Source organism: Fukomys damarensis, unplaced genomic scaffold (assembly GCF_012274545.1).
Source record: "Fukomys damarensis isolate Sample0158 unplaced genomic scaffold, DMR_v1.0_HiC HiC_scaffold_21, whole genome shotgun sequence".
In the NCBI taxonomy this organism is placed as follows: Eukaryota; Metazoa; Chordata; class Mammalia; order Rodentia; family Bathyergidae; genus Fukomys; species Fukomys damarensis.
The window spans coordinates 16889319-16907120 of record NW_022900933.1 but is presented as its reverse complement, the minus strand read 5'-3'; the positions used below and the strand labels follow the sequence as shown (position 1 = coordinate 16907120).

At 40.3% G+C, this 17802-nt stretch overlaps 1 protein-coding gene across 5 annotated transcripts in view; it reads left to right on the top strand.

Moving 5' to 3' along the window:
• The window catches only part of Arel1 (apoptosis resistant E3 ubiquitin protein ligase 1), a 45296-nt gene extending 27935 nt beyond the window's left edge, over positions 1 to 17361 (top strand). For all 5 annotated transcript variants that reach the window (XM_010645496.2, XM_010645498.2, XM_010645493.2 and 2 more), the window contains 15 exons: positions 1145 to 1314; positions 1558 to 1738; positions 1936 to 2183; positions 4060 to 4137; positions 5000 to 5141; positions 5273 to 5394; positions 6390 to 6465; positions 6955 to 7064; positions 8192 to 8371; positions 8720 to 8845; positions 11441 to 11570; positions 11658 to 11716; positions 13881 to 13970; positions 14351 to 14526; positions 14629 to 17361. In XM_010645496.2, the coding sequence (XP_010643798.1) occupies positions 1145 to 1314; positions 1558 to 1738; positions 1936 to 2183; positions 4060 to 4137; positions 5000 to 5141; positions 5273 to 5394; positions 6390 to 6465; positions 6955 to 7064; positions 8192 to 8371; positions 8720 to 8845; positions 11441 to 11570; positions 11658 to 11716; positions 13881 to 13970; positions 14351 to 14526; positions 14629 to 14731 (1991 nt within the window). In that variant the 3' untranslated portion in view covers positions 14732 to 17361. The remainder of the gene's footprint in view (positions 1 to 1144; positions 1315 to 1557; positions 1739 to 1935; positions 2184 to 4059; positions 4138 to 4999; positions 5142 to 5272; positions 5395 to 6389; positions 6466 to 6954; positions 7065 to 8191; positions 8372 to 8719; positions 8846 to 11440; positions 11571 to 11657; positions 11717 to 13880; positions 13971 to 14350; positions 14527 to 14628) is intronic.
• Positions 17362 to 17802: the final 441 nt, after the last annotated feature.

The window sequence follows — 17802 nt, the reverse complement described above, 5'->3', positions numbered from 1 at the left end:
GCACCATTTGTTGAAAAGTTTTTTACTTCTCTGTAGTGCCTTTTACCCTTTGTCGAAATTGAATTGGATGGGATTTTTTTTCTTTTTCTTTTCTTTTTCGAGACAGGGCTTCACTATGCTGTTCAAGCTGGCCTTGAACTCACTATGTAGTATAGGCTGGCCTCAAACTCAAGGTGATCCTCCTGCTTCAGTCTCCTGCGTGCTGGGATTATAGACTTGTGCTACTGTACCCAGCTAGTTGGGCAAATTTGTGGTGGTCTAGTTATGGGTTCTGGTCCAGTGACCTCTGTCTGTCCCAAAGCAGTACCATATAGTAAGTCTTGAAATTGGTAAATTGGCTCTTCCCATTATATTCTTTTCAAAAATGTTTTAGCTGTTCTAGTTCCTACTTTTCCATGTAAATTTTGGGTCTTCTAAATCTATAAATAATCTGCTGGGATTTTAATAAGAATTATGTTAAACCTCTATATTGATTTGGGGAGAACTGACTCTTGTTCTATAGTGAAGCTTCCAATTCACAAACATGGTACATTTTTTCATTTAAGATAGTTTTTATTTTAATCAGCATTTTGGAGTTTTCAGCATACAAGTTTTGTACCTGTTTTGTTGGATTTTACCTCTTTTATGCTTTTTTTAATCTTTGTTTTTGTTGTTGGTCAGCATTTATTTTTGAAGATTCACCTCACAAGCAGATTCCTGAGGGACTTTAGCACTGTATCTGGAATTCTCACTTCTGTTTCCTCCAGATACTTTTTTTTATTGTTTAATGCTGGCAGTGGTTAAGATTTTATAAAAAGGAGTCCCCAAAATTCATTTGACTGCATTTGTTTCCTTTTTTCTTCTCTCCTCTTCATAGTGTTTTACTAATGCCAGGGAATTGAGAAAGAATCCAGCTCTGACTTACTTAGTAGATCCAAGTATCTTTTTAGGGTTTTTTTGTTTGTCTGTTTGTTTTTTTGAGACAGGGTCTCACTATGTAGTTGAGACTGACCTGGAACTCACTGTGTAGCCCAGGCTGGTCTCAAACTCACAACTATCCTCCTGCCTCAGCCTCCTGTGTGCTGGGATTACAGGCATATATCTAAGTATCTCAAAGATCATCTCTTCCATCTCACTAAATGTCTGATTCTATTATTTGTTCCAGGAATGGTGGTTCCTTCCAAGACCAAAATTGTGTGCCATTTTTCTACTCTTGTATTGACCTGTGGGCAGCCACACACCCTTCAAATAGTGCCCCGAGATGAGTATGATAACCCTACAAACAATTCCACATCCTTGAGAGATGAGCACAATTACTGTTTGTCCATTCACGAGGTAAGTCGCCCCTTCTTTCTCTTGTATGCTAGGGACAGCAGGCTCACCCTGTCATTCTTACCCCTTCTAATTTATTCCTATCTCTTTTCTCCTCTTTGCATCCTGCTACAGTATCTGACAGTACCTGTCTCATTTGTAATTGTGAGACATAGATGATAGGTAAAATTTCTTTGTAAAGAGTAAATTGCCTTGCAGATAGGGAAAATTCTATATGTTAAATGATGATTTGTTTTCTTCCTGTAGCTAGGCCCTCAAGAAGAAGAGAGTACTGGAGTTTCATTTGAGAAGTCAGTGACGTCTAACAAGCAGACTTGCCAGGTGTTCTTGCGACTCACCCTGCATTCTCGAGGTTGCTTTCACGCCTGCATTTCATACCAACATCAGCCGATCAGTAATGGAGAATTTGACATTATTGTCCTAAGTGGTGAGTTGAAAACTGCGATTTAATTCTGTTTCCATGGTCACTTTTTCTTTGCATATGTGCACAACTGACCCACCTGATAAATATTTTGATATTTGGGCTATACTTGGCTTATTGTCTGGTGGTCTAAATAACTTGCAGTAGGTAATTTTTTCCTCCTTTGACTCCTTCCTTAAACCCTACTCTCTGTTATACTTCAGAGAATGAGAGAAATATCGTTGAACGCAATGTGTCCACTTCAGGAGTGAGTATTTACTTTGAGGCTTATCTTTATAATGCTACCAACTGTACCAGCACACCATGGCACCTTCCACCCATGCACATGAGCTCTTCACAGCGTCGGCCCTCCACTGTTGTGGAAGAGGAAGAGGAAGACTCACCCTCTGAGTGCCACACCCCTGAGAAAGTGAAGAAACCGAAAAAGGTGTACTGCTATGTGTCACCAAAGGTTGGAACCCCCATGTTTGCCTTAGTATACCTTTTCCTGAGCTTGCATGTAATTAGTATTTGGTAACAGAAACCACAGAGTAATAGTCTGTGTGTCAGTAAGGCAAAATTGTCCACTTGTAGTGTTTCTAGGACACAAAGAAGCTACTTAATGGGAAGCAGAAGATTGTCTCACCTCTGCTGCTACAGGTGTTTGGTTTGGACTAAACTAAATCTCTGTCTGTAGGTTCTGTCTGCTTGGCACCATAGCGCACTTGTGCATTCTGCCCTTTGATTACTTTGGGGATGATTTTAAAGGCATGACTCTCAGAGCTATAAAGAAAGCTTTTAGGGCTGAGTATTTAGCTCAGTGGTGCCACGCCTGCCTTGCAAGCACCCTTGATCCAACCTGAGTTTGATCCCTGGTACTGGAAAAAAAAAAAGAAAGAATGAAAGAAAGCTACTTTTAACTATTAAAAAGTTCTCACTAAAATAAATTTACTGTTTATCCCTTGTTCTATAGTGAAACAATTTGATCTTTTATTCTGTGATTTGTGAAATCACTGTAAATGGTTGTTGCTATCAGGCTACAAGATTGGAATAAAAAAATTTTGGCAGAGAGAAGAAGGTGAACTTCCCAAGCCCCAGAGCTCAGAGGCACTTTGTGTTAGAGACTTTGTTTTGAATATTTGTACTTTCTTAATTCATTCAGTCCTCATAAAAAATGAAATTGTTGAACATCCTTTTAATCTCATAACCAAAACTGAGTTCAAATTCTGTTAGAACATTTTGCTGTGTATGATTCTTCATTTTTAAAAATGTAGCCTTTTTTTGAACTTGGAGGGATGGCAATGAGGGAAATGGGTGGGGTAAATGAATGAAACAAGATTGCCTCTGAATTGATCATTGTTAAAACTTATATTGGGGGAACCCACCACATGTTCAAATGATAGTTTTTTGTTTTGTTTTAGGTTAGTGAATTTTATCTTCTTTTCCTCTTTTGTAAATAGCATAGGCCTTTCTTTGTCTTTACATGAGATATTTTGGTGAACATTTTTGTGTGAGCACCCCCCCCCGTCATACTACACTTTACCCTTCTCACTCCCACATCTTCCTGTCTCTCTATTTCTGGAAAATCTTTGGTGCCATTCAAGTAGGTAAAAAACAGTGGATATTGACTGCTGGTACCCCATTTGTAGATCTGGAAGAAGTCATTCTGAGAAGCACTAGGCTGAGGAGGAGATCTTTCTTGTTTGCAGGTGATCTTTCTTGTTTGCAGGTGAATGTTCTCTACTGACAAAAGTGAAAAACAAATTCAGGAATTTTGAAATTGTAGTAAGACATGAGTATTAAGATTTTAAAATGTCTAGCCGGGCATAGTGGTGCATGCCCGTAAGCCCAGTACCCGGGAGGCTGGAGCAGGTGTATCGTTGTGAGATTGAGACCAGCCTGGGCTACATAGTGAGTTCCAGGTTAGTCTCAACTATGTAGTAAGACCCTGTCTCAAAAAAAGAAAAAAAACAACGAAAAAAAACTTTAAAATGTCTCAGTGAAACTGCAGTGACAGATTAATATTTTTGTATTTGCTCTTTTATTTTTTATTTTTTGTGTATTTGCTCTTTTAAAGGTAGAACTGACATTTATTTTAGTGCTCACTAAATTACCCTATTTTTTTTTTTTTTAATGGTACCAGTGATTGAACTCATCCTTGCACTTACAAGGTAAATGTGGCACCACTGACCTAAATCTCTGGCCCTCAGTGATCCTTTTTGTCTAGGGAAGAAAAGAGGTTATCATGAGAAAAACAGAGATACTCTGGATCTGTATTTGAATTATAATACCCAAATAGGACCTTTTAATATACCACTAACTTCATTTTCTGTATGTTGGTCTTCCAGCAATTCTCAGTGAAGGAATTCTACTTGAAAATCATTCCCTGGCGCCTTTACACCTTCCGAGTATGCCCAGGAACAAAAGTAAGTTAATATTGTATCAGATCTGTACTGAACAAACTTCAACTCTGGAATGTTTCAGCCTTTTCTTTTTTTGCCAGAGAGTTTTCAGTGTTTCTGGAAGTTTTCCCTGTGCACACAAAATTCATTTCCAAAAAAAAGAAAAGTTCATTATCTCCTCACTAAATGGCACAAAGAATCTGTAAATCCTAGAAGGACCTTGCCTACAGAAAGGGGAATTATCAACTCAGAGTACTTCACCAGTCCCTTTTGGCTTCCAGGACTGAGTTTATAGGAGGGATATTGGTAACTGGCCCAAACTTAATCTCCTAGTGTGCTGAATCTCATTCTTTCTTAGAGTTTTTTGGTTTTTTTATTTCACTTTTGTGGGATTTGGGAATCTAAACTTTTATCTAAAAGGTTCAGCCGGGGATTTAGCTCAGTGGTTTGGTGGCACGCCTTGCAAGCACAAGGACCCGAGTTCAATCCCCGGTACGAATAAATAAATAAATAAATGAATGAATGAATGAATGAATGGTTGACTGCTATTTATAAAAATCACTTTCTCCCAGCCAGTTTGGAGTAAATTTTGCTCTAAAAAATATCCATAGTACTTTCACTCATATTCTGCCAGAAGTTCTGTAGCAGTGCCTGTAATCCTTTCTTAAAGGCATTCTCTGAGACTCAATTTAGAATAAAATTTGAACTGTAGAACATTGAGGTGAAAAAACAAGGAGATGCACTTGTGGTAGGCAGTAACTCAGAGAAAACAGGTCCATCTTGTTTTTGTTGGTTGAGACAGAAAGGTGGTAATATGGAAGATTTTTACTGGGCTCAGTGGTTTTATAAATAACTTTTTATTTTTATTTATTTATTTTTTTGCTAGTTTTCATACCTTGGCCCTGACCCTGTTCATAAACTCCTCACACTAGTGGTAGATGATGGCATTCAACCTCCTGTGGAACTCAGCTGTAAAGAGAGGAACATTCTTGCGGCCACTTTCATCCGCTCCCTACACAAGAATATTGGTAAGGTTGGACAGGGATTTGGATTGGGAAGGCAGTACCCCAACCCCCTAGGTCCATGAGAATGTAAAAGTGGAACTTCATAGGTACCTGCTAATAAGGCTGTATTCATAATGGATCTTGCTGCTCCTCAGGAGGTTCTGAGACCTTTCAGGACAAGGTGAACTTTTTCCAGAGAGAGCTTCGGCAGGTACATATGAAAAGACCACATTCCAGAGTCACCCTGAAGGTCAGCAGACATGCCTTGTTGGAATCGGTATGTAAAGTTTCATCTCTATCAGCAGATGCCAAATTTTCCAACCTCTTTGGTATTTGTTTGGATCCTGAAAGTTACCTTTTTTATGAAACCTATATCACTCTTTAAAATCCATTAAAGACTGTTTTTCTCCATTGTCCTGACATTGGGGCAGATATGTTAAGAGATGTGTTACTGAGGGGAAACTGGATAACATACTGGCTTTCAGGTCTGTGGGGAACTAAGGAGATTAAGAGATGTGTTACTGAGGGGAAACTGGATAACATACTGGCTTTCAGGTCTGTGGGGAACTAATGCTTAAACTAAGTCTCCTGTTTAGGAAGGTAGAAGTAGTGGTTGTGGAATAAAGTTCCCACTATTGATTCCCTGGAATAGAAGGGTGCTTGTTGGATAAAAGGAAGCGATTTTTGTTGTCACTCTGGTCTGATGGAAAAGGAACAACTCATGTGAGTCTGTCTCCACTGCACAGACACTGGCCTCTGTCCAGAAAGTGTTTGTGGTGTTTGGCTCTGGTCGGTGTGCCTGGAAACCCCTTTCCTCAGCCATACTCTCCATGTGGCATGGCTCCCTGTCTGAACCTTGCCTTGTGCATAAAGATGTCCAGTGGATAGACTGTACCTTACTGAAAACCAGGACTCGTTGGTTCTCTTGCTTACAGTTTGCTGCCTTGAGTCATTTTTTTACTTTCATTAAGAATTGTTTTCATTAATAAAATGAGCATTGTTTAAAAAAAAAAAGACAAAAAGAGCTTTCCAATAAAGTGATAGTATAAAGACAAATTAAAATTTTTTAAAACTTTTAAGTTCTTTCAGAGATATCTACATTTTAAGTATAAGAGGATATAATTAAAGCTTATCTGTGAATAATGTATCTCCTTCATGTAGTAATGGCTAGCTCAGCAGACAGTAGTGGCAGTGTTCTTGTGTGTCTGTCTTTAGCATCCAACGGATGCCAGCCAGTGATCTGACAGTTCCCTTCCATTCACTGCTTTTCAGTCTCTGAAGGCTACTCGGAATTTCTCTATCTCAGATTGGAGCAAGAACTTTGAAGTAGTTTTTCAGGATGAGGAAGGTCAGTTTTGAAATTTTCACTTTTTTTTCTTTAATTTTTTGGTCTACTTCCATCCTCTGTCTTACTCCCTTTCCACAGGGGAGGGGAAATAATCCACTCACCCTCCCATTTCCCCAAACAACTCAACTTTCATACATCAAAAGGAAAAAAAGAGTTCTTACTGGCCAGGTGGCATGGTAGAACTTGTAGAGACATGGGGGCCAGAGGGAGAGCTCTCAGAGCTTGAACCAGAAGGGCAAAGTAACCGTTACACAACCAGGAGAACTGTCTATTTTCTGAGATCCCTGATCTCTTGTTTTTCCTTTAGGGTAGTGATCATAATAACTTTAATCCTTCAGAGAGGGGTGGAATTTTTTAAATGCCTGTAATGGAGAAACAGTAAAGTAGTAGAATGGAGGAAATGTAATAAGAGTAAAATGATGGCTAAAGGAACAAAAATGGTAGAAGAGGTAGGCCCTAGTCACTGTTTATTTTCATTATACTTTTCAGCTCTGGACTGGGGAGGGCCTCGCCGGGAATGGTTTGAGCTAATCTGCAAAGCACTATTTGATACCACCAATCAGCTCTTCACCCGATTCAGTGACAACAACCAAGCATTAGTGAGTCTATGACTGTCCCGTGGGTGGGTGGTAAATGTAGATTATATTACTCTTAATACACAAGAAATTAAAAACTGACCTGGAAGTCTGAAAATCCATGTCCTGTTATTAATTTGTTGCTTACAATGAGCTAAACAGATTGCCTGAATCTTATTTGCCTCCATTATTTTATCTATTAAATAAGAAAATACAGGACAGTTGAATATTTGATGAAAAAGCAATGTAGTGCAGTGGCTGCTTTACTAATTACAATAATTAAGCCACTTCTCAAAACATTCCTGTGGCATTTGATTACTGTAGCAGATCTTTTGCAAGATGGAGATATCAGGAATAGAGGAGCAGACTTTGGCTGAGAGAAGTTCTAGGTTAGGGCCAGGGATTTAGCTCAGTGTTGCCACTGCCTCCTCACAAGAACAAAGTCCCAAGTTCGATCCCCGTTACCCCCCCAAAAAAGTTCAAGGTTAGAGAAAAGGCATCACTATGTTCACTGTTAACTTTCGTATGCAGCTAGGCACAACAAACTTACTCCAAGATTATTTAGCTTAATAACAGTTTGTTGTTGCCTCTCCTCCATTCATTTCACATTACTCAGTGAGTATCACCAAAAGACTAATGTCATTTAGGTGGGCTTTTTGATTCTCATGGCAATTCTTGCTTCCTTGAATATGTTAATATTCTGCTCCTGTGACAAAATACTTGAGATACTTAGCTTATAAAGAAAAGAGGTTTATTTTCATAGTTTTAGCACTTTTAGTCCATGACCAATTGGCTCCCTTTCTTTTGGTCCTGTGGCAAGGCAGCACATCGTAGCATCAATGTGTGGCCGAATTACTCATCTCATGGCCAGGATGTGAAATAAAGAGAGGAAGAAAGTGGAGTCACAGTCTTCTTTGGGAGCCTGCACCCAGTGACCTAATACCTTGCACAAGGTCCAACTTTTAAGGCCCTCTTAAAAGTTACACTTCCTCTATATAATACCATGGGCTAGGGACCAGTCCTTTAATGCATGGACCTTTGGGAGACATTCCAGATGCAAAGTATATAGCACATGAGTTCAGGGAGGGAGGGTCTTTCCAGAGCTATGTTTGAAAAATGGACCATGGCCTTTCATTTTTTTTCTTTGACAGGTGCATCCCAACCCTAATCGCCCAGCTCATCTGCGCCTGAAGATATATGAGTTTGCAGGGCGGCTGGTTGGCAAGTGTCTTTATGAGACCTCTCTGGGAGGAGCCTACAAGCAGTTGGTCCGAGCTCGTTTCACCCGTTCTTTTCTGGCCCAAATCATAGGACTACGAATGCATTACAAGGTAACCTATTAGGTGTGCATTTTCTACTGAAAATGTCTGGCCGTTAACTGGGATCACTCCACCTGAGCTGATGGCTTTTGTAGTTGTTTGGTTTGGTTTGGTTTGGTGTTTTGAGACAGGATCTTACTATGTAGTTCATTCTGGACTTGAACTCACTATGTAGGCTGGCCTCACATTTATGAAGATCCTCCTGCCTCAGCCCCAAGTGCTGGGATAAAAATCATATACCACCACACCTGGCTGAGCTGATCTTCCTTAAGATTGCAGGGATAATGGATTATAACCAGCTACAAATTTCATTTCTAGCCAAAAGAACATTCATATTCTGCTCTGTGTCTGTCTCCTCAGTACTTTGAAACAGATGACCCTGAATTCTACAAATCTAAAGTTTGTTTTATCCTCAACAATGACATGAGTGAGATGGAGCTGGTCTTTGCAGAAGAGAAATATAACAAGTCAGGTCAACTGGATAAGGTGAGAAAGAGGACCAAAGCCTGTGTGAATTCTAGGCTGTGTTCCCCAGCTCCCTCTAGGGCAGCCCTGTCTCTAGAATTTACTGCAGTGATGGGATGGTTCTGAATTAGTGTTATTTTGTACTCAGAATATGGTTAACACAACCAGATAACTGAATTTCTCATTTCATCTTAATTTAAATTTAAGCAACTAACTGCCTATGGCTAGTGGCTTCCTTGTTGGACAGTGTATCTTTAGAGTATTGCATCCCACACTATTTATGATTGCAGCCATTTTGGCGGGGAGAGGGGTTGCTAGGGATTGAACCTAGGACATCACACATGGTAAGCACATGTTCTTTCTGAGCTACAATCCTTTTTTTTAATTTGTTTTTTTTGTTTTGTTTTGTTTTGGTACCGGGGATCGAACTCAGATCATTGTGCTTGCAAGGCAGGTGGCGGAACCACTGAGTTAAATCCCCAGCCCATCTGAGCTACAATCCTAACCCTGATCTCAGCCCATCTGAGTGGAGTAAAAGACATATATACCCATCTGTCCTACACATTCTTACTTTACAGTTGAAAAAGAACCAAGTGATAATGAAAATGTCACTGCTTGAACAGATTTGGAAAGGATAGCAGTGTGTCAGCAATTACCACTGGCAATGTAGATGATTTCTGTTTTAACACATTGTTTTTTTCGGGTTTTTTTAGCTTTTTACAAGGAAATCATTGGCCAATTTTTTTGGGGGGAGGTACAGGGATTGAACTCAGGATCTTGTGCTTATGAGGCAGGCGGCGGCACCACTGAGCTAGCCAACAATATTTTGATGCTGATGTTTGTCTCTTTGTATTGTGGGGTTAAACAGTATCAAATGATAACAGTGAAGCTAAAACTGTAGCAATATGTATTTAAAAGCAAATTAGCAATGATTGAAAAGAATAACTATTGGTGCCACTGTACTAATAACCAGATTTCCTTTCTGGAGATAATAGGGAATGCTGCTGTCCACATACACAGGGTCAGAGCCTGTCTTTGAGATCTGATGTAAAAGAGCAGCTACTCAGTAGAAGATTAAGAGACACCATGATAGGAACAGGATGTTACTTGACAGCAGAAACTCATTTTTTGTTTTTGTTTGGTTTGGTTTGGTTTGGTTTTTTAGACAGGTCTCACTGTGTAGTTGAGACTGACCTGGAATTCACTATGGAGCCCAGGCTGGTCTCGAACTCACAGCGATCCTCCTGCCTCAGCCTCCCGAGTGCTGGGAGTACAGGCGTGCGCCACCACGCCCAGCTCGACAGCTGAAACTCTTAATGGATTTAAAATGTAGAATTTAGCCAAGTGTGATCTTTGTACCTGTAATCCCAGTTATTTAGGAGGCTGAGACAGGAGATTACAAGTTCAAGGCTAGACTGGATAATTAGCCAGACCCTGTGTCAAAATATAGGATAGGAAAATAAAATATAGAATAAAGGGCTCAATCACTTCTTGGCCTTTTGGCTAAGATCAAGTGTAGAATAAAGTGCTCAGTGGTAGAGCACTTAACTAGCATACACAACGCCATGGGTTCAGTCCCTAGTACTACCAAAAAACAATTAGAACTTTTTTGTATTATTATGGCTAATTCTGGATATTTATTTTATGTGAATAAGCACTCTAGCAGCTAAACAAATAAATTATTACTATTTAGTAGTCACATTAAGCATAATTAAGCCAATATATTGTCACCGGGACCTTGATGTCTGATCTTAAAACTAAAGAGAGGCTTTTATTTTCCTATGGAGACAAGTCTGGTCACTGTACATAAATTTACCAGGGTAGTAATTTTAAACTGTGCTTCAGAACTTCCTTAAATGCTCCTTAGGAATTGTTTATTGGGGGATACTAATTTTATTTGAGAATCTCATAGCATGTTCAGCTCTTTCGTTGCAGACAGGAAAATCGGGGGCCCAAATAGTGTTTGAAGTTCTGTAGCAAGTTAACATCAGGGCTAGAATTAGAATCCAGAATCTCAAAGCCATGATCTTTCCATTAATTTACTTTGGAGATAAAAGAAACTGTACCCATCTCAGAATTTCTGAGACATAAAAGGACTTCTTTGAGAAGAGGTCAGAGGTAGTTTTATTTTGCATGATACATTAAAGTATTGCTAACAAGGAACCATAATATCTTCCTGTTACATCATCATTGCTTAATGGGATCAGAGAAAACCTCACACAGACACACAGAAATAGTAGCTACTAGGTTATAGTAGCAGTGCTAGGAACCTTGAATCTTAGTAACAAAAAATAAAAGCAAAGCCGGATTGTGGTGGCGCACTCCTGTAATCCCAGCACTTGGGAGGCTGAGGCAAGAGGATCGCTGTGAGTTCGAGACCAGCCTGCGCTACATAGTGAGTTCCAGGTCAGTCTCAACTACATAGTGAGACCCTGTCTCAAAAAACAAAAAACAAAAACAAAATAATAATAATAATAATAATGAAAGCAAAAATATTAAAAAGCTACATGTATTGCTTACACTGTGTAATTATGCTGTTAGTGGAACATAGCAGACAGATACTGTCTTACATCCTTTCAACCACAATCTCTTCTTTTTCTTTGCCTCCTATTTCAGGTTGTAGAACTTATGACAGGTGGAGCTCAAACCCCAGTCACCAATGCAAATAAAATCTTCTATCTAAACTTGCTGGCCCAGTACCGGCTGGCCAGTCAAGTGAAAGAGGAAGTGGAACATTTCTTAAAAGGTGGGATCCTGACTCCTACTGGCCTTGAAGCTAAAATGGCTATATCCATGGTATGAATGTAGCTTTAACTTGTCTATTTTGTTCCAGGCTTGAATGAATTGGTCCCTGAGAACCTTTTGGCTATTTTTGATGAGAATGAGCTGGAGGTATGTTGGAACTAGCTTGTTATACCTTTTGTTAGGAGGTACAGCAAGAAAGCTCTTTATGAAGAGTTGGGTTCACTTTTTCACTTTTAGGCTAATTTGACCCTTCCTTTAGCTTTTTTAAAAATTAGAAATTGAAAAATTAGAAAACAGCAAGTAATTTGTGAAAAGTACTAATATTCATTGTTCATCAAGTATTACTACTAATACTGGGCATGGATGCACACCTGTAGTTCCAGCACTTGGGAGGCTGAAGCAGGAAGATTGCTGCAAGTCTGAGGCCAGCCTGCCTGGGCCACATAGTGAGTTCAAGGCCAGCCTGAACTACACAGCAAGATCCTATCTCAAAAAACTTAAAAACACACACACATATACACACACAAAACAAAACAAAAGAAAGTAATATGTTATTACTACTGACTAGTAAAGAATATTGATGTCATGAATGGTCTTCATAAAATTTTACATTTAAGGAAATACTAGGATGTATTTGTGCAAGTATTGAGTGCTTTCTGTATGCCATGTATTTTAAGGTACTAGAAAGGTAGCATTGAATAAGACATAGTTTTGGCCCTCAGGCTGCTATATCATAGTGGAGCAAACAAACCTTTTTTTTTTTTTTTTTTTTTTTTTTTTTTTTGCAGTACCAGGGATTAAACTCTGGACCTTGCACTTACAAGGCAGGCATGGTCCCACTGAGCTACATCCCCTGCCCTAAAAGATGTGATTGTATTTTACAGTTTTATATACATATAGCAAATTCATATTTCAGATCCTATAACAGCAAAAGATACATAAGATGGAAAATATCATTCTTACAGTTAGCTGAATTAAAATCCATATGAAGTGTGGACAAAATAATCAGCCTCTTTTTACTTTCTGCTGAGAGATACTATGCAATTTATTTCTTTTAACTTCCCATAGCTCTTTTTTTTTTTTTTTGGTACCAGGATGGAATTCAGGACTTTGCACTTGCATCCCCAGCCCTCCCGTAGCTTTTTCTTTTCCTTCCATAACTTTTATGAGAGGTGTTTCCTATAGGGAGGAAGTTCTTTAAAAATGGGGGTGGGGTTATTTTATGTGTTCTTGTGGAATTCTTTTTCTTATGAACTGTCTTTGAGAATGAGTATCAAAGCCTTCAATCTTCATCACCTTCTGTACCTTCAGATATAAAATCCAAATAAAATAAATGTATATCTCAGCCTAAGTTTCTAATAATCCCATCACCTTTTGCTGTTGTTTTGGAGGGCTGACAAATAGCTTTTAGTATAATTTATTTCATTATGAAGTAAACGTAATAATGTATAAAAATAAGTAGAAAGGAAGGACATACTGTAGTCTCTTAGTAGTTCTACACCCTACTCATAATTACGCATTCACCTAGCAAGTTCTTTTGGAAGGAGCTAAGGCTCAGACTTAATTTGGGCTTTTCTTGTTTCTTGATTAGAAGGCATCATTCTTTATACCTATTGGATGGGTACTCACAGTCTACCAAGTACCATACTGGATCCTGAACCAAATTAGGACATCAACAAGATGTTTAGGGCTCTGATGTAATTAATGTTTTCATTTTTTTTGCATAATTTTTAGTTTATCTGATCAAGTAGATACATGGCTAAAGGGAAGGTAGGAGTTCAAGTTACAAAAGGAGAATTCCTGGGAAAAAGAAAAAGCTATATAAAAAAATCCATAAATGGGCCTGAAGGTCTTCTTCAAAGAGGAAGGATTTGCCTGTTCTCCCTGGTATTCCTAGGCTAAGTCCAGAGCAGATTATTAGTATATACTTGATTTCTTTTTTTGTCCTTTGTTTCATTTCAAAAGAATCCAAAGCAATAGTCCTTAATTAGGGGTGCTCATCAGAAATACCCAGGAAACTTTTTCATGTTATATAAACTCATAACTCATCTCAAAATATTCTAGTTCAGTAAGTGTGAAGTAGGGCCACAAACATCTATGTATTTTTTAAAAATACTGGATATTTTGCCATTGGTTAGGAACCACTGGCCTGTGGCAGTTGATTCTCCTAAAACAGTCTTGGCGTTGTGACCTTATCTTTTTCCTAGTGTTATCTTTATTTTGTATTTTTGTGTTAACACGGATAATTCTGACTGTAGAGTGGATCTCAGTTCTCTGACTGGTCTAGTAACACGGGATCATCTTTCTTCAGTTGCTGATGTGTGGAACTGGAGACATCAGTGTGTCTGACTTTAAAGCCCATGCAGTGGTTGTTGGTGGTTCATGGCATTTCAGAGAAAAGGTAAGTTGGCTGAACTTCCATCAGTTGGATTTGTGCCTTGTAAGGAAAGAGAAAGATAGAGGACTCAAAGCAGACATGTTGATAGGAGAAAAAAATGATACATTTGGGAAAAACAGATGGTTGACCAGGCAGAATGGAGCCCTGGTTCCTCAGTGCTTTATTACAAACTGCCACAGGAACGGTAAATTGGAAGTGCAAAGAACTAAAACCAAGCAATCAGCAATTATGCTTGACTGTATGACAGTGTAAATTCCTTGGTTGTCAGCTCTGACCATTCCTGCCTCTGTCCTCATAGAACTATAAACTGGGCAAAGGGTATCTTATTCCTTCCATCTAGACTGTTACCATCTGTGATTCCAGCCTTGTACTCTCCCTGCCAGGTTATGAGGTGGTTTTGGACTGTGGTTTCCAGTCTAACCCAGGAGGAGTTGGCTCGGCTACTTCAGTTCACAACAGGTTCTTCTCAACTACCGCCTGGAGGCTTTGCCGCCCTCTGCCCCTCATTTCAGATTATTGCAGCGCCAACCCATAGCACGCTGCCTACTGCACACACGTGGTGGGTATCTGACTGATGCATGCCGTTGTGAGAAATAATCCTTCCAGCTGTTGCCAGTGTTTCTGATAGTAGAGTTAATCACTTCTCCTCTTACCATTCCAGTTTTAACCAGCTGTGCCTCCCTACGTATGACTCATATGAAGAGGTGCACAGGATGCTGCAGCTGGCCATCAGCGAGGGTTGTGAGGGCTTTGGCATGCTCTGACCACTCGCCTGTTACCTACTTGGCGCCCATGCTCTCTGGAGCTTCTTGCGCGTGTTACAGACATGATCATTGGCCCTAACACACATAACCATCAGCCAGAAGATGCCGCATGCTTCCCTCTGTCTGGATTCTTTTGTCACCTACAGGCCTTGTCCTTACCTCATCCCTTCTGCTGACATGCAGCACAGGCCACTTTGGTACCTAAACTGAGGTCTCTGGTCAGTGAGGAGAATGCTGCTGTTGTTTGATTTGGTTCTTTGATTTCAGTAGCTGAATTTGCCTCACTGGATAAATACACAGGGCTCAGCCCTGTTGGGAAGCACATGTACAGAGAACTTTAAGTCATTCCTTGGCTTCAGCTCTCTGTGCAGATGCTCCTAGAAGGTACCCTCTTGGCTCTCACTGCTTGACCAGAAGGGTATGAGTCCCTCTCCTGGACAGGTGATTGCAGCCAGGACAAGCACGGAGGGAAAGTGCAGTCTTTTTGTCCTCCCACACAATGTAACAGACCATGGCACTGCATTATGTCTTGTGAGGACTGGTAGTCAAAGGATTTGTGTGTGTGTGTGTGTGTGTGTGTGTTATCTGAACTGGAAAAAACACTTTCCCTGCAGGCATTTCTGGAAGTGATCATTAATCCATAAAGAATTTTTTGAGCTTTTTCTTGAATTTGAGCCCATGAGAAAAGCAGTGAGATTGAAGATGTGAAGGAGAGCTGAGCTGTAGCCTACAGTGTAGGATATGATTCTTTCTTAGGGTGAGGCATTGTCCAGACACATGGCTGGTTTGAAGACTACTAATGCTTTCCTTGAGTTTATTCTTTGCACTGAGGTGTGTCAGGGCCTGCCCATTGACTTCTAATTACAGTCTCTTAAGATCTGGGAGTCTTCAGCATTCTTCTGAGAAAAGTTTGGCAGCAGAGGACTGGGATGGTAAGAATAGCATGGTAGCAATTCCTTATCCCTTTGCTTGGTGTTCCCTGGTAGCAATAAGGCAAGGCAAATGATCACAGGTCCCTGGTCAGGCCCCTTGGGGACAGAATGGAGGAGATACATTAGACAGTTGACCCCTACTCACCCCAGGTACTTCCCCAAACTCCCATCAGTTACCAGGAAAGGGAGCCATAGAAGGAGGAAGCTACTGAATATTAGGTCCCCTGTTAAGTGTTGATTGAAGAAGCTGCCGCCATCTCTTAGATGACAACAACATCTTTTTTCATTGTTTGAAGAAAACAGTTCTAAAGCTCAATATCACTTGACTTCCCAAATTTCTGTTTTGGAGACGGCTCTGCTGCAAGCTACCATTCCCAATTGGACAATCAGCTCTGAGACTATTATAAGCCATCTTTATTGCCAAAACCAGCAAGTACACCGAGTCATGAGACAAGACAGGACTTGTTGCAATGCCTTGGCCTCCTGGAAGCATGTCTGAGCCCTCCTGTTCACAGGGATTATGAGGAATAAGCCCTCCTGAGCTGCTACTGTTCCTGCCTGACCTCACTTCTTTGCAGTCATCATTTGTCCTTTCTCGGCATGGATGCTGACCTCACTCATCCTTGGGGTCTGGATCCAGCATCAGGGCCTCTACACCCCAGGATCCTCCATGCCACATGGTCACTGCTCTCCTCAGGGACCAGGACAAGGTGCTGCTGCTTGTCCATGTTTTCCCCATGGGACGTGTATGGGAAAGCTTGGTCATCATGCTGTCACCTCTCAGGCTCAAATAGGGGTTTCTAGCTGGGGCATATGGGCTGGTTCTGCTGGTTTTGGAAGTTGGTCCTCTTGGATTCTACATTACCCCTTCCCCCAAACAGCCCTACAGAGACCAGTGCTAGAGATGGAGTTGATTTTCTTGACTAGATGTTATTTTAAGCTCTAGTCATAGCACTTTTTCAGCGTATCCTTAGCCTCACTGCACCCTAGCTGGGGCAGCTGCATCTGTAGGGTGGTCTGTAGGTACCAGGGACTATTTAACAAAACCCTTTGATAAGCTGGGCATGGTAATTCCTGCACTCTGGGAGCTGAGGCAGGAGGATTACAGGTTTGAGCCCTCCCTGGCTAACTTAGAAACTTAATGAGACCCTGTCTCAAAATAAAAAATCATCCAAAAGGGTCTGGGGATGTAGCTCAGTGCAGAGGCCCTGGGTTCAATCCCAGCACCGCAAAAAGAAAAGGCAAAACCCTTTGGTACTATTGTGGTTTTCTATTCTTCCAGTTTACTCTTCCCCCCAACTCTGTTGCAAAGTGTCTTTAAAGTGTCTTTTCTCCTTTTGGCCTGTACTTTTACTTTTTTTTTTTCCTAATCTTGTTTTGGTACTAGCCAGTGGCGGGGGCGGGGGTAACATATTGATGAGAAGAATGTGTTATTTGGGGAGACATTTTTTTATTCACATTTCTTATTTTGGTTAGTTCTTTTACTTATGCCCTGTGGCTTAGATACATGAGAGACCAGCTACTCTCCAGGTCTCAAGTAGATACCAAGGAAGAATGTCAGCATGGCTCTAGAAATTTGGCAGAGACCAAGCCCATGTCAGGCCAGGTGAAAGGGCCTGGCATTTATAGCTGGTATTGTAAATATTTTGTACAATAAATAAATGAATGTCTAAAAGAACAACTAAGAAGCAAATGCCTGCTGTTTTCAGTGGAAATTCTGGGTTTAAATTGAAGATTGTAGAGAAAAACATGTAGATATGCTTCGGTCACCTCTATGTAGACTTCTTAGAGCCCCAGACTATTCTACAGCTTACCCTTTCCCCTGCCCAGCTACCTGTCCACAATGTCAGGCTGGGCTACCCTGCTCATTTTCCCAGACAGACATCTGGGAGGCAAGTGTTTGCGCCAGCTCCTGAAGACAACAACTGGTTTGTTAAGGGCAGAGGATATCTATTATTAGTCTTTAAAGATTTATTGTTGATTTACTACATAAGAAACTCAGTATAGAAAATTTGGTACAAAAAAGTACAAGGGAAGTAAGTTATGTACCACCCAGATGTAACCATTGTTAACACTTTTGTATATACCCTTGGCAAGTTGTTTAGTCAAAGAAAATGTCCTTGGACATTTTTGGATTTA